This window comes from Pristiophorus japonicus, chromosome 3, assembly GCF_044704955.1.
Source record: "Pristiophorus japonicus isolate sPriJap1 chromosome 3, sPriJap1.hap1, whole genome shotgun sequence".
Taxonomy (NCBI): domain Eukaryota; kingdom Metazoa; phylum Chordata; class Chondrichthyes; family Pristiophoridae; genus Pristiophorus; species Pristiophorus japonicus.
The window spans coordinates 265,687,887-265,707,373 of record NC_091979.1 but is presented as its reverse complement, the minus strand read 5'-3'; the positions used below and the strand labels follow the sequence as shown (position 1 = coordinate 265,707,373).

The window sequence follows — 19,487 nt, the reverse complement described above, 5'->3', positions numbered from 1 at the left end:
TCAAATTGACAGTGTAATTACTTGGCTGGGTATCACACTGAATCTGTCATTTGTCTTTCACATACCAGCGTAGTCTCCTGTGGTTTCTATTTATTCCAAGTCTATTTTCCCAATTTGCACTGTTGAAACTACTGTTACATAACCTAGGGACGGGTGTTGCTGCTCATATGCAAATGAGTGAGCCGTTTTACATAAATTCGCAGCACATAAAAAGGGCCTTTTTATTTCCATTCTGTTTATCGCAAGAAAGCTCCACCTCATGGGTAAACAGAACCCACGTCATTGTATTTTCACGTTGTGAATTGGTTAAAAGCAGCCTGAGTATACAAAAACTTGTTTCCGGTTGGGGGAAAATGAAACAGCCAAACACAAGATAAAAATATTCAAATTGCACGAGACCGAGTTCGATTCTAACATTTGAACATCTTACTCTATTTGGACAAAGCAGCTGAGAGAGCCTGTGTAAAACAATGCGAAGCTTGTTCCATTCTTTGGCTTGCTGGGAGAGAAAAGGCTTCCGGCTAGTTTCTGTTTTTGCCAATAGCTGGCCGTGCCTGATAAATGATGTTCAACTGTCGCTTTTGCACAAATAAGGTAAATGTATGGTACGTTACCCACCTATAGATTTCCTTTGCTCATCACACTGACTGACGTGAGGAAACCTCAATATTTCCTTCCACTTTTTGCTTTTACCCTTGCGTTTTCCTCCACCACCTGTACGTTGAAAAAAGAGAGTTTGAGACACAAACCCTAAACAAAGTAGTCGACAGTCATTTTAAAAAAGTTGAAACTTGTGAACATTTTGAACCTCATGCCATTTCACATCTTCCTCCTAGATCTCCCTGTGCACTGACACCTATTATAACAAGAGACTTGGTGGGGCACGAAGTGACTTGGCTGTCACTTTATCCTCCATTGCTGGCTAAATGGGAGGTCGGGAGACAATTGCTGGAATAATCCCATGTCTTACCACTCCAGCACTGGCCTATTAAACACTCCCAAGCTGCCATATTTCAAAATAGTAAGAGTGGTATCCATGCTGAACGCCAAGCGGTTATGTCAGCTTTTATTTACATAGAACCTCCTTCATTGGAAAAGTCTTTGCAAAATCATAATCAATTAATATCTTGGAAAAAAAACCATGGTCGTTACATTGTAAATTAAACATTTTTTTATGATCAGCACCATGTTACTGGCATTATTTAATGGAATCATAATGTATGCTCTTGTCAGTATCACAACTTGCTGATACACTAAAGAATAGAATAGCATTTATTACTGGGTGAGAGGGGGAGGGGAAGCGTTGTTCCCAGGTGCAATGTGGTTGATTACATGTGGTTTTGTGAATTTTATTCAGCTACTTTACAAACATGGTATAAATATTTAGTTTTTAAATATCACAGCAAAATATATCTATCTGTGGAAAGAGGACAAAATCTATCTCACTATAAGCTTCTAATGCAAACTTCTCCCATGAGCAGCCAATCACTCCCCACAACTATTGGATGACCATGTTGAAAAGCCCCGTCAGCGGGATGAAGAATCTAACTCCCCAGATTGCTTAGAGTTTCTCCAGTGAACAGACTGGGAAGGCTCCAAGTTCCGTGTCGGGTCCACACAGAGTTTAGTGGATAGTAGTTGGGGCCGTAGAGGTGCTACAATTTGCCTCAATGTTCCTGGTTTAGAGGGGAAAACCGACCAGGGCTCCTGCTCACTATCCAGGAGGTGCGTGTGCGGGAATCGGGTCAAGCTGGGATTGGGGATGGTTGCTGGTAAAACCATATCCCAGGAAGGAATCAATACAGTACTTTTAAGTGAGGGGGGGGGGGTGGTGAAGGGGGAAAAAATTGTCAGGGATAATTTCTTATAGATACACAACAAGGATGTGGGACTTCAGAGCTTTGATTCTTAAAGGGATAAATCATATTTACACTAATCTGTCAGCAGTTTCAGGAATTGTAGTTCACAGTTGCTGATTATATGCTCCATACAATCATTCTGCCTTTAGAATGCAGTGTAAGTGGGGAACTGATACGGTAATTGTTTACCTTCTCAGTCGGGCTGAGTTGCCTTTTTCCCAATCACCTTTGCTCTATTTCAGTTGACAAATCTGACATTTTTCATTTAACAGCCCATACTTAAACTTCAAACGTTTGACAGAGAATGCTGGAAATCCACAGGTCAGTCAGCAGTCACCTTCCGGCCAGATTTTCAGATTCACGTTCTGGTGCTTCCCCTCCCACTCTGGAGCCAAGTTGGACTTACTCTTTGACGTTGCTTTTCAAATATCTGACAGATTAGCTGTGAATAGTATATAGCCCTCCACGTGCCTTTCCAGCATTTTAAATTCAATTTAGGCGACTAAATTCATTAGCAGTCTCTTTGTGAAAGTTAACATATTTGCATTATTGACGGTTACCTGCTCTTTTTCCCTCCCCTCTGTTTTGTTCAGTTATATAAAGGAGTTTCAGCCACCTAACGATTGCAGTTTTGATGCAAGGTCATCACTGAAAAAATAATCATCTATCTTTCTCGGTTAGATGCCGATGTGCATTTCCATCATTTTCTGTTTTTGTTTCAGATTACCAGTATTCATTTTTTTAAATCTGAGTTTCATTTTGTTTCTACAAGTGCATCAATTGACATTAACAATTGTGTTGACCTTACTATGAGAAAGAGTTGTACAGGTATTCATGCACACCACTACAAATCATCCAAGCTTGCTTTTTTGCTGCAGTATCATGGATAGGAAGTTAGAATGGCCTCAAGTGTCACAGGCAAAGCACCCTAATTGTACTTGACATTTGACCCTTAGAGGCCATAACTTCCTCTCAAAAGTGTTACAGGCAGCATTTAAGGGCTTAATGCTACCCAAAAGAGATAAGTAGATGATGACAAAAGTACATGTTAGCACATGGGCCTATCAAATTTTAATGATAATTCTTTGTCGGCAGGCTGCTGACAAACCTATCTATGCAATTTTCAGTAGTTATCGATAGTTACCAGTCAGTTTACCCTAACAGAACTTCAAGGGATAAGCTCTATCAAATTTTCTTGCATAACTGTTGAGAAAATAGGTGATTAATTATGCAAAAACCCTTTGCACAGCTGCACAAAAACCTATCTGAGCTAATGCAGCCTGCCCACAAACCACATCCACTTAATCAACATGAGAAATTAAATCTCATTTGAACTTGTTTCCTGTCAGTTTCAGATACCTTGCAATTCAGGATATTCTTGCAGATACGGGGTCAAACAAGGCTTCCTTGATGAATTAACAGTCCATTTTCACATTACCCCACTTCAATTCAACAGGAAACCAATAGTTTAACAGATAAAAGTTTTTAGAAAAAAAACATTGCTGGAGCAAATGATAGTAGAACAAGAATACTTTAATGATGTTAAACCTGAAATATTTCAAAAATTATAAAAAGAAAAAATGCTAGAAATACTATGTAGAATTACAATAAATTGTAAATTTTAACCAACTTGGACAGCACATTAAACTTAAGTTTTCTGACCATCTTTATTTACTTGCAAATTTTATAATATACAATTTGTAATTCTAAATGTATCTGGTTATTGTTGGCCTTATCAGGGTCACGCTGTGTTAAATCTCAATCTGAGACCACACTGTTAGGTAGATTGCACATTACATGCGTGATATGAGATTAGCGTTGGAGAATACTCTCTGAAGCCAAGTGCTACAGCTTCGGATAGAAGTTATTTACCACAAGAAGATAATAGAAATATTCAAAGCAATTGTTCTTTAAAAAAGGGCGCAACGGAACTTGCAGTGGATTAAATCGGGCTAAATTTTGACATTTTGCAAATAATTCTAAAATGGCCAATTAATGTCGATTTCATTTTTTGGGCCGGGAGAGGGAGGGGGCTTGCCACATATTTCTATAGGCTGGTACTCTTGTCACTGCACGCCCTTAGTTTACATTATACATAGGGTTAGCAATTGGAATGCTGAGGCGTAAAAATGTTCAAATAATAATCCATATGCTTCTGTGCAATAACTACATTTTAGAAATAGCTATTATTACAATATTTTGAATTAGATGAGATGGATAAGCCTTCAAAAATAAAACTAAGCAAATAATTAAAGCACAATTGAAGAGATGAGTTGCATCACCTAACTGAATGGGCAGCTAGTTATAAAATTATTGAAGCTTCACCAATTCATTTAAAAAAACTAATTATACTGGTTAAAAGGAATGGCGTATCGGATACTGTGTGAAGTGACTTTACATGTAGAGTATACCTAAAATTGATTCAGAACCTCAGAAGGAACTAATTTTCCTCATTGCATCTCTGATCAAGGAATCCAAAACAAATACCGCTGTCCATTGTCTCCATAGCCCATTATTTTCCTCTGCTTCAAATATTTATCTATTTCTCCCCTTAAAAAATGCAATTGTCTCACTCAAATGCTCCCTGCAGCAAAACATTCCATGCTCCAACAACCTGCTAATATTTCTCTTCACCCTATTTGATGCCTTGACACCAACTTCCCAAAGAGAATGTTTTTCTATTTATCCCGCCAAACCTTTTGTAATTAAAAAAAAATCTATATATTAAATCTCTTTGTCAACCCTCATAACTACAGTTTCTCATTCCTGGTATCGTCTGGGTGAATCTACACCATATAAGAACATAAGAATCAGGAACAGGAGTAGGCCATCTAGCCCCTCGAGCCTTCTCCGCCATTCAACAAGATCATGGCTGATCTGGCCGTGGACTATGCTGTGCCTGGCTTCAATACCCTGTCTGTAACGTGTCCAAAACTACATACAGTGCTCTAAACTCTGGCCTAAACATTGCCTTATACAATTTTATTACCTCTTCGCTCTTGTGCTCTATGCCTCAATTTATAAAACCCAAAATGCTATTGATTGGAACTAATAAAACTCAGTATTTGTTGACACCACACAGTCCTGGGGGAAAGATAAATGAAACGTAATAACTGACAAGAGTGCACTTTCATTGTAAAGCACAGATTGTTTCAGGACTCTACAACTTTTTCCTCCTTCCTCATTTTTCATTGATCTCAGCATCACTTGTAGTTTTTACCAGGGATGCTCACTCATTTTTGTCAAGAACCACAACCCCGAGCAGTGAATTCCGTGCATTACTGAAAAAGTGCTGCAGTGTCAGAGATGCTGCCTTTTGCCCATTCAGGTGGACTTAAAAGATCGCATGGCAGTATTTGTAGAGGAGCAGGGATTCTAAGTGTCCTGGCGAACATTCATCCCTCATCTAATACAGCCAAAACAGGTTAACTGGCCCTTTATCTCGTTGCTGTTTGTGAGATCATGCTCTGTGCAAATTGGCTGCCGCATTTGCCCACAACAGTAATTACATGCTAAAAGTAGCTCACTGGCTGGGAGGTGCTCATGAAATGAACGATATAAATGCAAGTTCTTTATTTGTTGCTCAAGTGTCACTTTCACAGAACTACCATGAATCAATTTCATATTACCATTTTTTGAAACTTTTTACGAAGCTCCCTCTCTCATTCTCTGAATCCCAGCTCCACCAGCGCCCAAGAAAGAAAAGAAAGACTTGGATTTATATAGCGCCTTTCACGACCACTGGGCATCTCAAACTGCTTTACAGCCAATGAAGTACTTTTGGACTGTAGTCACTGTTGTAATGTGGGAAACGCGGCAGCCAATTTGCGCTCAGCAAGCTCCCACAAACAGCAATGTGAAAATGACCAGCTAATCTGCTTTTTGGTATGTTGATTGAGGGATAAATATTGGCCAGGACACTGGGGATAACTCCCCTGCCCTTCTTCAAAATATTGCCGTGGGATCTTTTACTTTCATCTGAGAGGGCAGATGGGGTCTTGGTTTAATGTCTCAACCGAAAGGCAGCACCTCTGACAGTGCAGCACTGCACTGGAGTGTCAGCCTAGATTTATGTGCTCAAGTCCCTGGAGTGGGACTTCAACCCACAACCTTCTGACTCAAAGGCAAGTGTGCTACCCACTGAGCCACAGCTGACACTGAGCTAACAGGAGAGTGTATTGCAGCCAGAGAGATCATGAAAATCCACAGGCAAGGAGGAAATGGAAATAACCGAGCTCTGGGTTATACAAAGAGTATTTCTGCTTTAAAGGAGTACTTCAAGGAAGGCTGACAAAAACCATACTCGCGAATCTTATTTCAGTAACTTCAAGTTCCTTACATCAATGTTGTCCAAAATAAATTGCTTATTTGTCACAAGTGCGGCTACAGCAACACTGTTTTAGTCACATGCGCTAATCTTTGTAGAAAATGCCTTACATACACTCACACAATACAGGTAAACGTACATATTTACTTAAACTATTACCTGTTCAGGAACCAAGTGAAGCACTCGCAATAATCAAAACAATTCACACACTGCTTTTTGTCTTACCATTTTACTACATGTACAAAAAGGTTAAAGTATGCTTGTCTATGCCGTGCAAATGATTATTGAAGACATATGCTATGCAGTGTCTATTACTTATTTGTGATTTATTAATCAAAAATGCAATCAGCCACATCTGGATTCCCAATTAGCCATATTGACTAGTGGCTAACATATTGGATAACACTGCCTTACACAAAAGTTAAAAAGTGCCTCTAATCAGCAGGAGTGTATTGCAGCGAGAGAGATGTTGAAAATCCACAGGCTGTGGCTCAGTTGGTTGCACTCTTGCCTGTGTGTAGGAAGGTTGTGTTTTCAAGCCCCACTCCAGGAACTTGAGCACAAAATGTAGGCTGACACTCCATTGCAGCACTGAGGGAGTCATCATCATCATAGGCAGTCCCTCGAAATCGAGGATGACTTGTTTCCACTCTAAAAGTGAGTTCTCAGGTGACTGAGGAGTCCAATGTGGGACCTACAGTCTCTGTCACAGATGGGGCAGACAGGGGTTGAAGGAAAGGTTGGTCGGGGAGCCTGGGTTGACACACGCTCCTTCCGCTGTCCATGCTTGGTTTCTGCTTGTTCTCGCCAATGGGACTCGAGGTGCTCAGCGCCCTCCAGGGTGCTCTTCCTCCACTTTGGGCGGTCTTGAGCCAGGGATTCCCAGGAGTCGGTGGGGATGTTGCACTTTATCAAGGAGGCTTTGAGGGTGTCTTTGAAGTGTTTCCTCTGCCCACCTGGGGCTCGCTTGCCGTGTCAAAGCTCCGCGTAGAGCGCTTGCTTTGGGAGACATGTCGGGCATACGGAGCTGATCGAGCGTGGTCAATGCTTTGATGCTGGGGCTGTTGGCCTGAACACGAACACCGACGTAGTGCGCCTGTCCTACCAGTGGATTTGCAGGATCTTGCGGAGGCAGTGCTGCTGGTACTTCTCCAGCATTTTGAGGCGTCAGCTGTATATAATCCACGTTTCTAAGCCATATAGGAGGGCGGGTATCACTACTGCCCTGTAGACCATCAAGCTTGGTGCCAGATTTGAGGTCCTGGTCTTCAAACATTCTTCCTCAGAGAGAGTACTACACTATCAGAAAGGCGTTCTTTTGGATGAAACATTAAACTGAGGCCCCGTCTGCCCTCTCTGGTCGGTATAAACCCATATCCCCGATCCATGTTTACAGCCACCCCTTGACCGTTCCATCTCTCATGGCCTCTCTCCTATCATGACAATCGTAGATAAGGCCATCTCTGACCATTTCCTTGTGTCGCTCACCACCCACATCCCCCTTACTTCCTTCTGTGTCCGCCCCTGGAAAAACCTCTCCTCTCTTACAACTGCATTTATGAAATCCCAACTTTGGGCTTACGAAACTCCAGCCTTTGGCCCTCCTTTCACCATGGCATCTCTGCAGCCACCGATCTGCTCAACCACACCCCCACCACCACTTCTGATGCCCTAGTCCCTGTTAAAACAATTACTCTCTCTCACCCTGGCCGTTCTCCCTGGTACAGCCCTCATCTTCGCTTCCTTAAGTTCAGGGGATACAGACTTAAACGGATTATGGCGGACAACTGGTTTAGCCATTCACCGCCAGATCTGCATTGTCAGGTCCTGTTGTTGTCTGCCAAAATTGCTTACTATTCTAGAATCATTCTGGAATGTAAAGATAAACCCCAGCTTCTATTCTCTACTGCTAACCATCTTCTAAAACTCCTCACCCCTGGTCTCCTCCACCCTCACCTATGACAACAATTGTGAAGAGCTCATGGAATTCTTTGTCTCTAAGATTGAGACCATCCATTCAGCTGCCTTTGCCTCTTCCCTTCCTTCCCCTAGTCCACCGGGCCAAACTTCCTCTAAAGTTTTCCTCTGCCCTAGCCATTACCTCACATCTTTCTCCAGTGTCTCTCCCATCACCCCTCATGACCTCTCTGAGCTCATCCTGTCCATGAGACCCACTTCCTGCTCCCCCAACCCTATTTCCACCAAACTGCTGTCCACCCAACTTCCTTTTCTGGCTCCCATGTTAGCTGACATTGTTAATAGTTCCCTGTCCTCAGGTACTGTCCCCCTCAAATCTGCCGTCATCACTCCTCTCCTCAAAAAAACAATCTTCGACCCCTCTGTCCTTGGAAACTACCGCCCCATCTCCAACCTCCCTTTCCTCTCCAAAGTCCTCGAACGTGTTGTCTCCTCCCAAATCCATGCCCATCTTTCCCGCAATTCCATGTTTGGACCCCTCCAATCTAGTTTCCACCCCTGCCACAGTACCGAAATTGCTCTCATCAAAGTCACAAATGATATCCTTTGTGACTGTGACAAAGGTAAACTATCCCTCCTCATCCTTCTTGACTTGCCTGCAGCCTTTGACACAGTTGATCACTCCATCCTCCTCCAACTCCTCTCCGCCTTTGTCCAGCTGGGTGGGACTGCACTCGCCTGGTTCCATTCTTATCTCTCTTATCATAGTCAGAGAATCACCTGCAACGGCTTCTCTTCCCACTCCCGCATCGTTACCTTTGGTGCCCCCCCAAGGATCTATCCTTGGCCCACTCCTATTTCTCATCTACATGCTGCCCCTTTGACGACATCATCTGAAAACACAGCACCAGTTTCCACATGTACATGTACACTGACGACACCCAGCTCTACCTCTCCAGCACTTCTCTCGATCACTCCATGGTCTCTAAATTGTCTGACTGCTTGTCCGACATCCAGTACTGGATGAGCAGAAATTTTCACCAAAATTGGGAAGACCAAAGACATGGTTTTTAGTCCCCGCCACAAACTCCGTTCCCTAGCCACTGACTCCATCCCTCTCCCTAACGTCTGTCTGAGGCTGAACCACACTTTTCGCAACCTTGGTGTCATATTTGACCTTGAAATGAACTTCTGACCTCATAACCGCGGCATAACTAAGACCGCCTATTTTCACCTCCATAATATCGCCCATCTCCGCCCTTGCCTCAGCTCATCCGCTGTTGAAACCCTCATTACCTTTGTTACCTCTAGACTTGACTATTCAACGCCTCCCACGTTCTACCCTCTGTAAACTTGAGGCCATCCAAAACTTGGCTGCCCGTGTCCTAACTCGCACCAAGTCCTGTTCACCCATCATCCCTGTGCTCGCTGATCAACATTAGCTGACGGTTAAGCAACGCGTCGACTTCAAAATTCTCATCCTTGTTTTCAAATCCCTCCATGACTTTGCCCCTGCCTATTTCTATAAACCCCTCCAGTGCCACAAACCTCCCCCACCCGAGATATCTGTTCTCCTCTAATTCTGCCCTCTTGAGCATCCCTGATTGTAAATCGCTCAACCACTGATGGCCGTGCCCTTTGGTTGCCTCGGCCCTAGCTCTGGAACTCCCTGCCTAAACCTCTCCATCTCATTTTCCTCCTTTAAGATGCTTAAAAACTACCTCATTGACCAAGCTTTAGGTCACCTGCCCTAATTTCTCCTTATGTGGCTCGGTGTCAATTTTTTTTTGTCTTATAACACTCCTGTGAAGCACCTTGGCACGTTTCACTACGTTAAAGGCGCCATATAAATGCAAGTTGTTGTTGTAAAAGCTCCTGTGGCAGTATTTATTGAGGAGCAGGGGATCTAACAATACCATGGCCATTATTTATCCCTCAATCAGCGTCACTGGAAACAGATTAGCTGGTCATCATCACATTGCTGTTTGTGGGTGCTTGCTGTGTGCAAATTGGCTGCCACGTTTATACATTACAATAGTGACTACACTTCAAAAGTACTTCATTAGCTGTAGAGTGCTTTTGGATAGCCTGAGGTCATGAAAACGCTAAATAAATGCAAGACTTTCTTCCTTTCATAATCATTTTAGCTGTTACTGACTTATGATGACATTTTTGGAGGGGCATTTTGCTCGGGAATTACTACTCAAAGAAAGGTGTGCTGAATGCAAGTCCCCACTTTTACAATTTCAGCGTTGAGTCAGATGTTTTCACTAAAATGTTATTACTGCATTACAGCGCTCTCCCAGTAAATAGTCCCCATTACACTTTTCATGAGAGAGTGTGACAGCACAATGAAAATGAGCAGCTGAGGACCCAAGAACAAATTGGTTTTAAGTTCAATTTGTAACCCAGCAAATTTATGATTAGTGGAAGTAAAGCTCACCAGTACAATTTCTGTGAATCTTCCTTGGTGCATTTGTTTAATAAGAGAGGTGCCTGGCTAGTCTCAAGAAGTAACAGAACCATTTGAGCATGCACTCTTTTGGTCCTGCTGTTCTATCCAAAATAATTAGTTACCTACATTGAGTCCTGGTTAGGCAACACTTCGATTTCAAAATTCTCATCCTTATTTTCAAATCCCTCCATGGCCTCGCCCCTCCCCATCTCTGTAATCTCCTCCAGCCCCACATCCCCCCCACCCTCGAGATGTCTGCGCTCCTCTAATTCTGCTCTATAAGCATCCCTGATTATAATCGTTCAACCATTGGTGGCCGTGCCTTCTGTTGCCTAAGCCCTAAGCTCTGGAACTCCCTGCCTAATCCTTTCCGTCTCTCTACCTCTCTTTCCTCCTTCAAGACGCTCCTTAAAACCTACCTCTTTTCTCCCTAATTTCTCCTTATATGGCTCAGTGTCAAATTTTTTGTCTCATAATACTCCTGTGAAACGCCTTGGGTCATTTTACTACGTTAAAGGCGCTATATAAATACAAGTTGTTGTTGTTTAATTCCCTAATAAGGCATTTTACAGAATAAACTGGAACACAGAGTCCATTGGGCACTCTGGTGTATTAGGTGCATTGTATCTTTACCTCTAATGCTAGAAATCGGACATTAAAAATGTAATTTACATTGGCATGGGAGTTAGACCTCCAGGCTTACAGATCCCCAAAAAATCCATTATGGTAAAATTTATGAACTAGATTTCAAACTACTTATCGAGTTATCTTGGCAGCATCTCAACATTAGTATATATTTATAGTGCATGCCTGCGTTTGTAGAATGTGATGGGTTTATTCCTCACTTTTTTTTAAAAAAGGATTTTATATATAAACAAAATGAGATTAATAAAATGTCTATCACTGAGATTCCCACAACATAGTTAATGCAGTTATATGCAATGCTGTCTAGAGAACATTGCCTGATGCAAACATTAAAGAAGCAAATTCAATAGTGAGGGTCAAAGGAATACGAAATGTGCTTAAAACATAAAACAGCAAATCAAAAGCAGTAACATTCAGAGGTGGGATCTTGAAAGGTTATTTTCTTCAATCCTCTGTTTTACTTTGTTAGTATACTGTGCTTTCAGTTTTGAAAAAAAAATACCTAAAGTTTTCTAATGAAGGTAGTTACTGAATTGTGACTGCACAATCACAATTTCAACTTTTTGTCTTTCATGTATTTTAGTGATTCTGAGGACTTGCTGTGGAGATTTTTTTTTTAATGCTCGACTTGCTTTATAGAGTAACAGATTCGGGGGGTCAAAATTGCCCACCGCCGGAAACAAGTCGCACCTATCGTTTTCCATGTCTGCCCCAAAGCATGGGACGGACAATCTGGAGAAATTCCAATTGTTTTTTTTTGCAGCAGGGCGAAAGTGGCCTCATCATCGGGGCGGAAGTGAGGTCATGGTGGAGTAGCCGCCACTAACGGGGCGGAAGTGGGGGCGGGTCGTAGCAGCCAACGCTACAAGTCATCAGCAGCGTGATGACGGCGCGTCGCAATGTCTCTCCCCTTTCAGTTAAAGGGGAGGGCCGCTGCGAACTCTGCAGCCACTTTAGTGGCAAACACTGGGCCACCAGGGAGGGTTTCAGCTGGGCCAGCGGCCTGGCACCCAAGAGGGGCTGCCAGGCTGCCTGTTGCCAGCCCGGCCGAACAACGGCCATAATTGTCAGACCGACCTGGCAGTCGGCCAATAAAAACAACCATGGAGTCGCCGGTAACGCCACCTCCCCTTTAAGAGCGGCCGTGCCAGCAAGGCACAGGAAGGACGCCGACACAAAAAGCTGTCAGTGTCACTGACCGGCGGTGCCGCTCCCGCGGGGCAAATTTCCAAAATGACAATTTCCCGTGGGGCAATTTCGGGAAAGGGTCACCGCCAGTCGGTAAGGGGTCGGTGCGAGCATGCCACGGAGGGAAAACGGGCAAAGCGGTCCCCTACATCGTTCCAAAACGGAGGTAGGGCAATTTCTAAAATAGTAGCCCCTCCATGGAGACCCGGCAGCCAGTCAGCACCGACCCATGGCTGTCACTTTCAGGTGGCCACGGGCTTTATAGAAAGGGACAATTTTTGCCCCAGGTTCTTGTAGCCAGTGTAAACTTCACTGGATTATAGCAAATACTATCAACAACAACTTACATTTATACAGTGCCTTTAACATAGTAAAACGCCCCAAGACATTTCACAGAAGCATTATCAGACAACATTTGACAACGAGCCACCTAAGGAGATATTAGGATAAGTGACCATAAGTTTGGCATCTGACATCAGTAATGAGGAAAATGTTGGAATCAATTATTAAGGATGAAATAGCAGCACATTTGGAAAGCAGTGATGGGACTGGCCCAAGTCAGCATGGATTTATGAAAGGGAAATCCTGCTTGACAAATCTTCTAGAATTTTTTGAGGATGTAACTGGTAGAGTGGACAAGGGAGAACCAGTAGATGTGGTGTATTTGGACTGTCAAAAGGCTTTTGACAAGGTCCCACACAAGAGATTGGTGTGCAAAATTAAAGCACATGGTATTGGGGATAATGTACTGACGTGGATAAAGAACTGGTTGGCAGACAGGAAGCAGTGAGTCGGGATAAACGGGTCCTTTTCAGAATGGCAGGCAGTGACTAGTGGGGTGCCGCAGGGCTCACTGCTGGGACCCCAGCTATTTACAATATACATTAATGATTTGGATAAGGGAATTGAGTAGTAATATCTCCAAGTTTGCAGATGACACTAAGCTGGGTGGCGGTGTGAGCTGTGAGGAGGACGCTAAAAGGCTGCAGGGTGACTTGTACAGGTTAGATGAGTGGGCAAACGCATGGCAGATGCATTATAATGTGGATAAATGTGAGGTTATCCACTTTGGGGGCAAAAACACGAAGACAGAATATTATCTGAATGGCGGCAGATTAGGAAAAGGGGAGGTGCAACAAGACCTGGGTGTCATGGTACATCAGCCATTGAAAGTTGGTATGCAGGTACAGCAGGTGGTGAAGGCAGCAAATGGCATGTTGGCCTTCATAGCTAGGGGATGAGAGTATAGGAGCAGGGAGGTTGTACAGGGCCTTAGTGAGGCCTCACCTGGAATATTGTGTTCAGTTTTGGTCTCCTGATCTGAGGAAGGATGTTCTTGCTATTGAGGGAATGCAGCAAAGGTTCACCAGTCTGATTCCCAGGATGGCAGGACTGACATATGAGGAGAGTCTGGATCGACTGGGCCTGCATTCACTGGAGTTTAGAAGAATGAGAGGGGATTTCATAGAAACATATAAAATTCTGACGGGACTGGACAGGTTAGATGCAGGAAGAATGTTTCCGATGTTGGGGAAATCCAGAACCAGGGGACATAATCTAAGGATAAGGGGTAAGCCATTTAGGACTGAGATGAAGAGAAACTTCTTCACTCAGAGAGTTGTTAACCTGTGGAATTCCCTACCGCAGAGAGTTGTTGATGCCAGTTGATTGGATATATTCAAGAGGGAGTTAGATATGGCCCTTACGGCTAAAGGGATCAAGGGGTATGGAGAGAAAGCAGGAAAGGGGTACTGAGGGAATGATCAGCCATGATTTTATTGAATGGTGGTGCAGGCTCGAAGGGCCGAATGGCCAACTCCTGCACCTATTTCTATTGTCAACAAGGTAGGTTTTAAGGGACAACTTAAAGAAGGAGGCAGTGGTAGAGAGACAGACACATTTAGGGAGGGAATTCCAGTGCCTGGGGCCTTGACAACTAAAGGCACGACTGCCAATGGTGAGGTGAAGGAAATTGGGGATGCACAAGGGGCCAGAATTGGAGCAATGCAGAGTTCTCGGAGAGTTGTAGAGCTGGAGGAAGTTACAGAGATAGGGAGGGGCAAAGCTATGGACGGATTTGAACACAAGGATGAGAATTTTAAATTTGAGGCATTGCTGGACTGGGAGCCAATGTAGGTCAGCGAGCACAGAGGGGTGGGAGAACGGGACTTGGTATGAGTTAGGATACGGGTAGCAGAGTTTCAGATGAGCTCAAGTTTACGGAGGGCGGAAAATAGAAAGCCGGCCAGGAGAACACTGGAATAGTTGAGTGTGGAGGTAACAAAGGCATGGATGAGGGTTTCAGCAGCAGATGGGCTGAGGCAGGAACGGAGATGGGTAATATTACCGAGGGTTACAATGGCACAGGAGGCTTGCGAGGGGTCATTTTGTCCATCTTCCCATGTTATGTTTTCAGTACGACATCACAAACACACAGGCTGTAAGATGGCTGATAACTTCAGGAAGCCAGTCACATGACTTGTAAACAGCAATGGCTGCAATGCCACAGTAATCCACTGGGTGGAGCTATAATATATATATATATATATATTACACCTTGTACTGCTTTTAACTATGGGGAAATGTTGGAAGGGATGTCACAATGCTGATATTTATGTTCTTTGCCACATTACTAACAATTACAGAAGGGTGTCTAGCTGCTAAGTGCTACATTCAGATTGCTGCCAGCATTCCCCTTCACTGCTACGTTCTACAAAAATCAGACACCAATATTGGAGCATGTATATGACCTGCAGCCAACATATGGAAGAGATACTAATGGTCATCACGTAGAAATTTAGCCCAGTGCAGTAGGATCCACTGAGCTGTAATTAGGATGTTCTAAGCAACAGAATTTGTTCTTTGAATGATTTTATTCATTTTGTTCTTGTTATTTGATCTAAAAGTTAACTCAGTGTGTATAATGAATTTAAAAGACCAATAATCCTTCCCATCAAAATAATGAATAAAGCCAATCCTACCCTGAAGCAGCAGAGGCCCGGAGTTTATTTCAAATATGAGAGGTTGGGAGGAGCGGAAAGTAGTAAGTCGAGCAGAAGCCAGTTACTTACATTCTCAATTGGCTGCCATTTTCATGGGAATGGACGTCCAGTGCATTGCATTTTATAACAATTATAAAACATTAAGTGGAAGTGTTAAGATCCAGACATCCATTTGCTTCTTTTAATGCTTTCTTCCCCATATCTGCAATCTTATTTCTGGTGCAATGGATAGATGACTGTTTCACATTCCTGCATTCTTACATCCTTAGCATGTCAAGTTTCCCCAACGATGGGAACACCGTAGGGTCTGGCTTACTTAAATGTCACATTCTGACGAATGCACTAATTTTGCATGCCATCCAGTATTAAATATCTCAAATTACCGGAGCATTTCACAAGGTCACAAGATAAACACAGATGAGGGTGGATACTCCGCTCACTTACATAGGATTTTGTTTTTAAAGACTTACATTTACACCCCCCCCCCCCACCCCGCCTGCCCACCCCGCAACATATCATCCAGCTGGATCTTGAACTTGATCTTTTATTTAATTTAACATAGCATAAGAAATAGGAGCAGGAGTAGGCCATACGGCCCCTCAAGCCTGCTCTGCCATCCAATAAGACCATGGCTGATCTGATCTTGGCCTCAACTCCACTTTCCTGTCTGGTCCCCATAAACATTGACCAATAATGTAATTGTAAAGGTTTGTCGAGCTGTTGAGTTGGGAGTGGCTTAGCCAGTCACATGATATTCACAAGACTCAATAAAACCCCAGCCAGTTGGGTTCAAGGGGGCCATGATGAGGCAGGTGGTTGTGAGCCTGGTGGATGAACTGGTAATGTGTAGTGTGATTGTTAAATGTGGAAATGTATTTTTATCTAAGCTGATACCATACGGTATTTGTGTGCCCTTTGCAATATATATATATCAAAATGGAGTCCTGGTCCTTCCAGAACTTTCTGCACAAAAACAGTCAACTTGCATAAACAGCTAAACCTGGTTTGAGATGGCTGATGGCCATCAGACAGCTAGGAGACAAGTCATGCTGAAACAAGTACCCCCCCCATAGTGCTCTCCTATTGTCTACACGACAAGTTCCATGTCACCCCACCCTTTTCTTTGTACTCAAACCACCAGCCATTATCTCTTGTAGAGACCTCATCCATTTGATGCAAACAGATAAACTGACTAGGAAACTGAACAATCCTGACACTATGCAAGACAGGTAATAGCTCATTACCACACTCTCATGGAGTAATGGCCGGCTGGCCAACTAATAACCCTGACAAAAGGAAATATCTGGAAACCATGTCTGGACAAGGATGTAGTAATTAACTCTTTATCTGTATTCACTGACTGCGAGACAGAGCCAATACTCAGGGAGAGGCCATAACTTGGGTTTTACTGTATAAATATCTTGTGAAACTGTACCATTGCGGAGGTGTTCACTTAGCCATTGACTGAGTGTGACCTGCCCCTTGCTAGCAAGTAAATTAAAGAAACTTCTGCCGGAGCTGTAAGTGTCGGAGTCATTCTTTTCGGAGGTCGAGATTTCGACAGTTACCATAAACCATTTGCTAATAAACTAACTAGTTCTTAATAGAAATGTGTTCCTATGAATTCTTAAGCAAAGAACCCATGAAGCAAATACAATACAGTAATGATCCCCCATAAATTATATAGACAACCAATAAGTGTTGCTTTTTTAAAACCAAAAATCATTATAATTCAGTTTGTAATATAACTCGAGCAGTACAATATCCGAGAATTTTTACTTCCACTATCTAACCTGAGGGCCAGATGTTGATCTCATTTTAGGTAGAGATTCCTCTTGACCCAAGTCCCAATTTGATCTTTTATCAGATTTAGTTTATAATTCCTTGTTCCGTTGTCATGGCTTATCCCTACCTCTGAGGAGCCCTCTTGTGACACCCTTTAAAACGAAAGAAGCCTGTTTCTCCAATATTTCCTGTTGGTCAATCATCTGATACGACAGATCAGCCTCCACCAGCTCTTTCTCCACCAGCTCAAAGGCTACAACTTTCCCAAGCATCTTAGTGACCAAAACTAGACAATGCTCATGGCGCAGATGACACAGTTTTGGCATGACATTCTCGTCAAAACAACATTTTATAAAAACTTAATTTAGCCAGTTGTTCTACAGTTTTATTTTTGAGTTACCAAAACAGTTTACAAGTCCTGCATAGAAGATGGTATCTGAGGTTACACCATGAACACTTAAAATGTCATAATCTGTGGTCTTTGTGGTATCAGTAACCCCATTCCTGTTTTTCAGCACTTTGCTAAATCCAGGCAGTTACTGAACTGTACAGTACACAGCAGTCAAGGCAATTCATACATTATTAATCTTTCATGACAACGTCATGCCTTATAGCCAGTCTCTGGAAAGTGGCACATATTTCAACACGAGAAACTATGGAATCTAAATTATATTTTTGAAAGAACTGTGCAGGCCATTTTGAGAGCATATCGTGGAAGTTGTATTTTAACAATTCTTTTTTACAAATTGTAACTACATTGCAACAAATACTATGGGGTGGAAATTCGGTCGTGCCTCATTTGGGGCGGTAACCCAGGCGGAGCGGTAATTTTAGCACCTTGAAAAAGTTTTCGCCCTCTGCCCAGAAATCCATCAGAATCGGTCGAAGAGCTGACGGGGCACTAAATCAGTCGGTTGCACACTACAGCTGGGGAGGCGATAACCAAAGTTTGGTCGTTATATCTGGCGGACCCATTGCACATACGCGGAACTCCGAGTCTTAAAGGTGCGGCGCTGGAGAACTAGTAATGCCCCCATTAAAGTTTTAGAAATAAAGTTCTCTCAAGCTCAACTGGCATGTCTATCTGCTGCTGCAGCAAACTCGGAGGCTCACCACCGTGCTGTGTGTAAACGTTGCACTGACTGTGACCTCGGAGGGAAGCGCTTCCTCATCCCTTTAAGTAGCCACCAGTTAACGACTCTGCAAGCCTGTACCGACTGTTTTTCCAGACGTTGATCTTGGTGGTCGCTAAATGAGGTGGCCGCACCTAATTCACCGACCGGGGCGCAAGAGTGGGCGTTGCACCAGGACTGAAGGCAGGATTGCACTGATGGTCAGCAGCCAGGCGCTACTGGTTTGTGCCCCCTGGTCGGTATCCTCTTATGCTCCCATTAATGCCCCATCACGCTGCTAACTGAGGCACTAGGCAACTGAAAATCCAGCCCTATAAATCTCAGTGCACAGATCACATTTTCACATGGGTGTTTATGAGCTGTCATCCTGGGATATATCTTATTCACAGGTGAATTGCCATTTTGTTGCAATTTATGTTCCAGATTTTAGAATAGGCATCAATGTCTGGCAAAATGAACAATAGGTATTGCTACAGGTCTATCAACCCATTAACACAGGAAGGGGTGAAATTTACTAAATATGTCCATATATAGTAGTTGGAGAAAGTCGCTTGAGGCGCTCATTTTCAGCTTATTCAGAGAGAGGTATTAACTATCATTCTAAAAATAGATGATCCGATTCACATTTAGACTTCTATTATGCGCTCATTTGGAAAGTTAAAAAACTGGTATCACTGCATTCTTTGGGTTATGCTATTTCTTCTCAAACTCAAAGAAAGGTTAGAAAATGCACAGCCAAAAAGCTAAAAGCCACAATGGTGAGCTTTTGCAAATGTTTTCAAAAATGTGAAAGTTTGATGAGCCGAAGTTCTACGATTGCTTTAAGACCAAAAATCAGATATTCAGAAAGATCTAAATTTTGGTTTATTTCAAACTTGCATGCGCTGGTTTCTTTATTTAAAAAGCACTACATGCCGAAGGATTGCTTACAAACCTGTGTCTCTCCTGCAGTCCCACACGTCCACTTTCTAAGTCGCAAATCTGCGATGGGTGGGCTGGAGTTAAATAACTTCAATCACAAAGGAGTGACTGGCAAAATGGTAATGCGGTCACGTGATAATTCTGTATAGTCCCTCACCTGGTGCTTTGTGGCTCATCCACATTCCCTTGCAATGAAACGTCTTGCATGTATGTAGGGGTAGAGTGGAAAGAGGAGAGAGAACAGAAGTAATCCAA

General features: G+C 43.1%; 1 protein-coding gene across 1 annotated transcript in view; it reads right to left on the bottom strand.

The window, feature by feature from the left end:
- LOC139260266 (G protein-coupled receptor kinase 5-like) overlaps positions 1-19,487 on the bottom strand; it is a 274,219-nt gene that overhangs the window by 196,574 nt on the left and 58,158 nt on the right. The window contains exon 2 of the mRNA XM_070876656.1: positions 619-714. Coding sequence (XP_070732757.1) covers positions 619-714 — 96 coding nt within the window. The remainder of the gene's footprint in view (positions 1-618; positions 715-19,487) is intronic.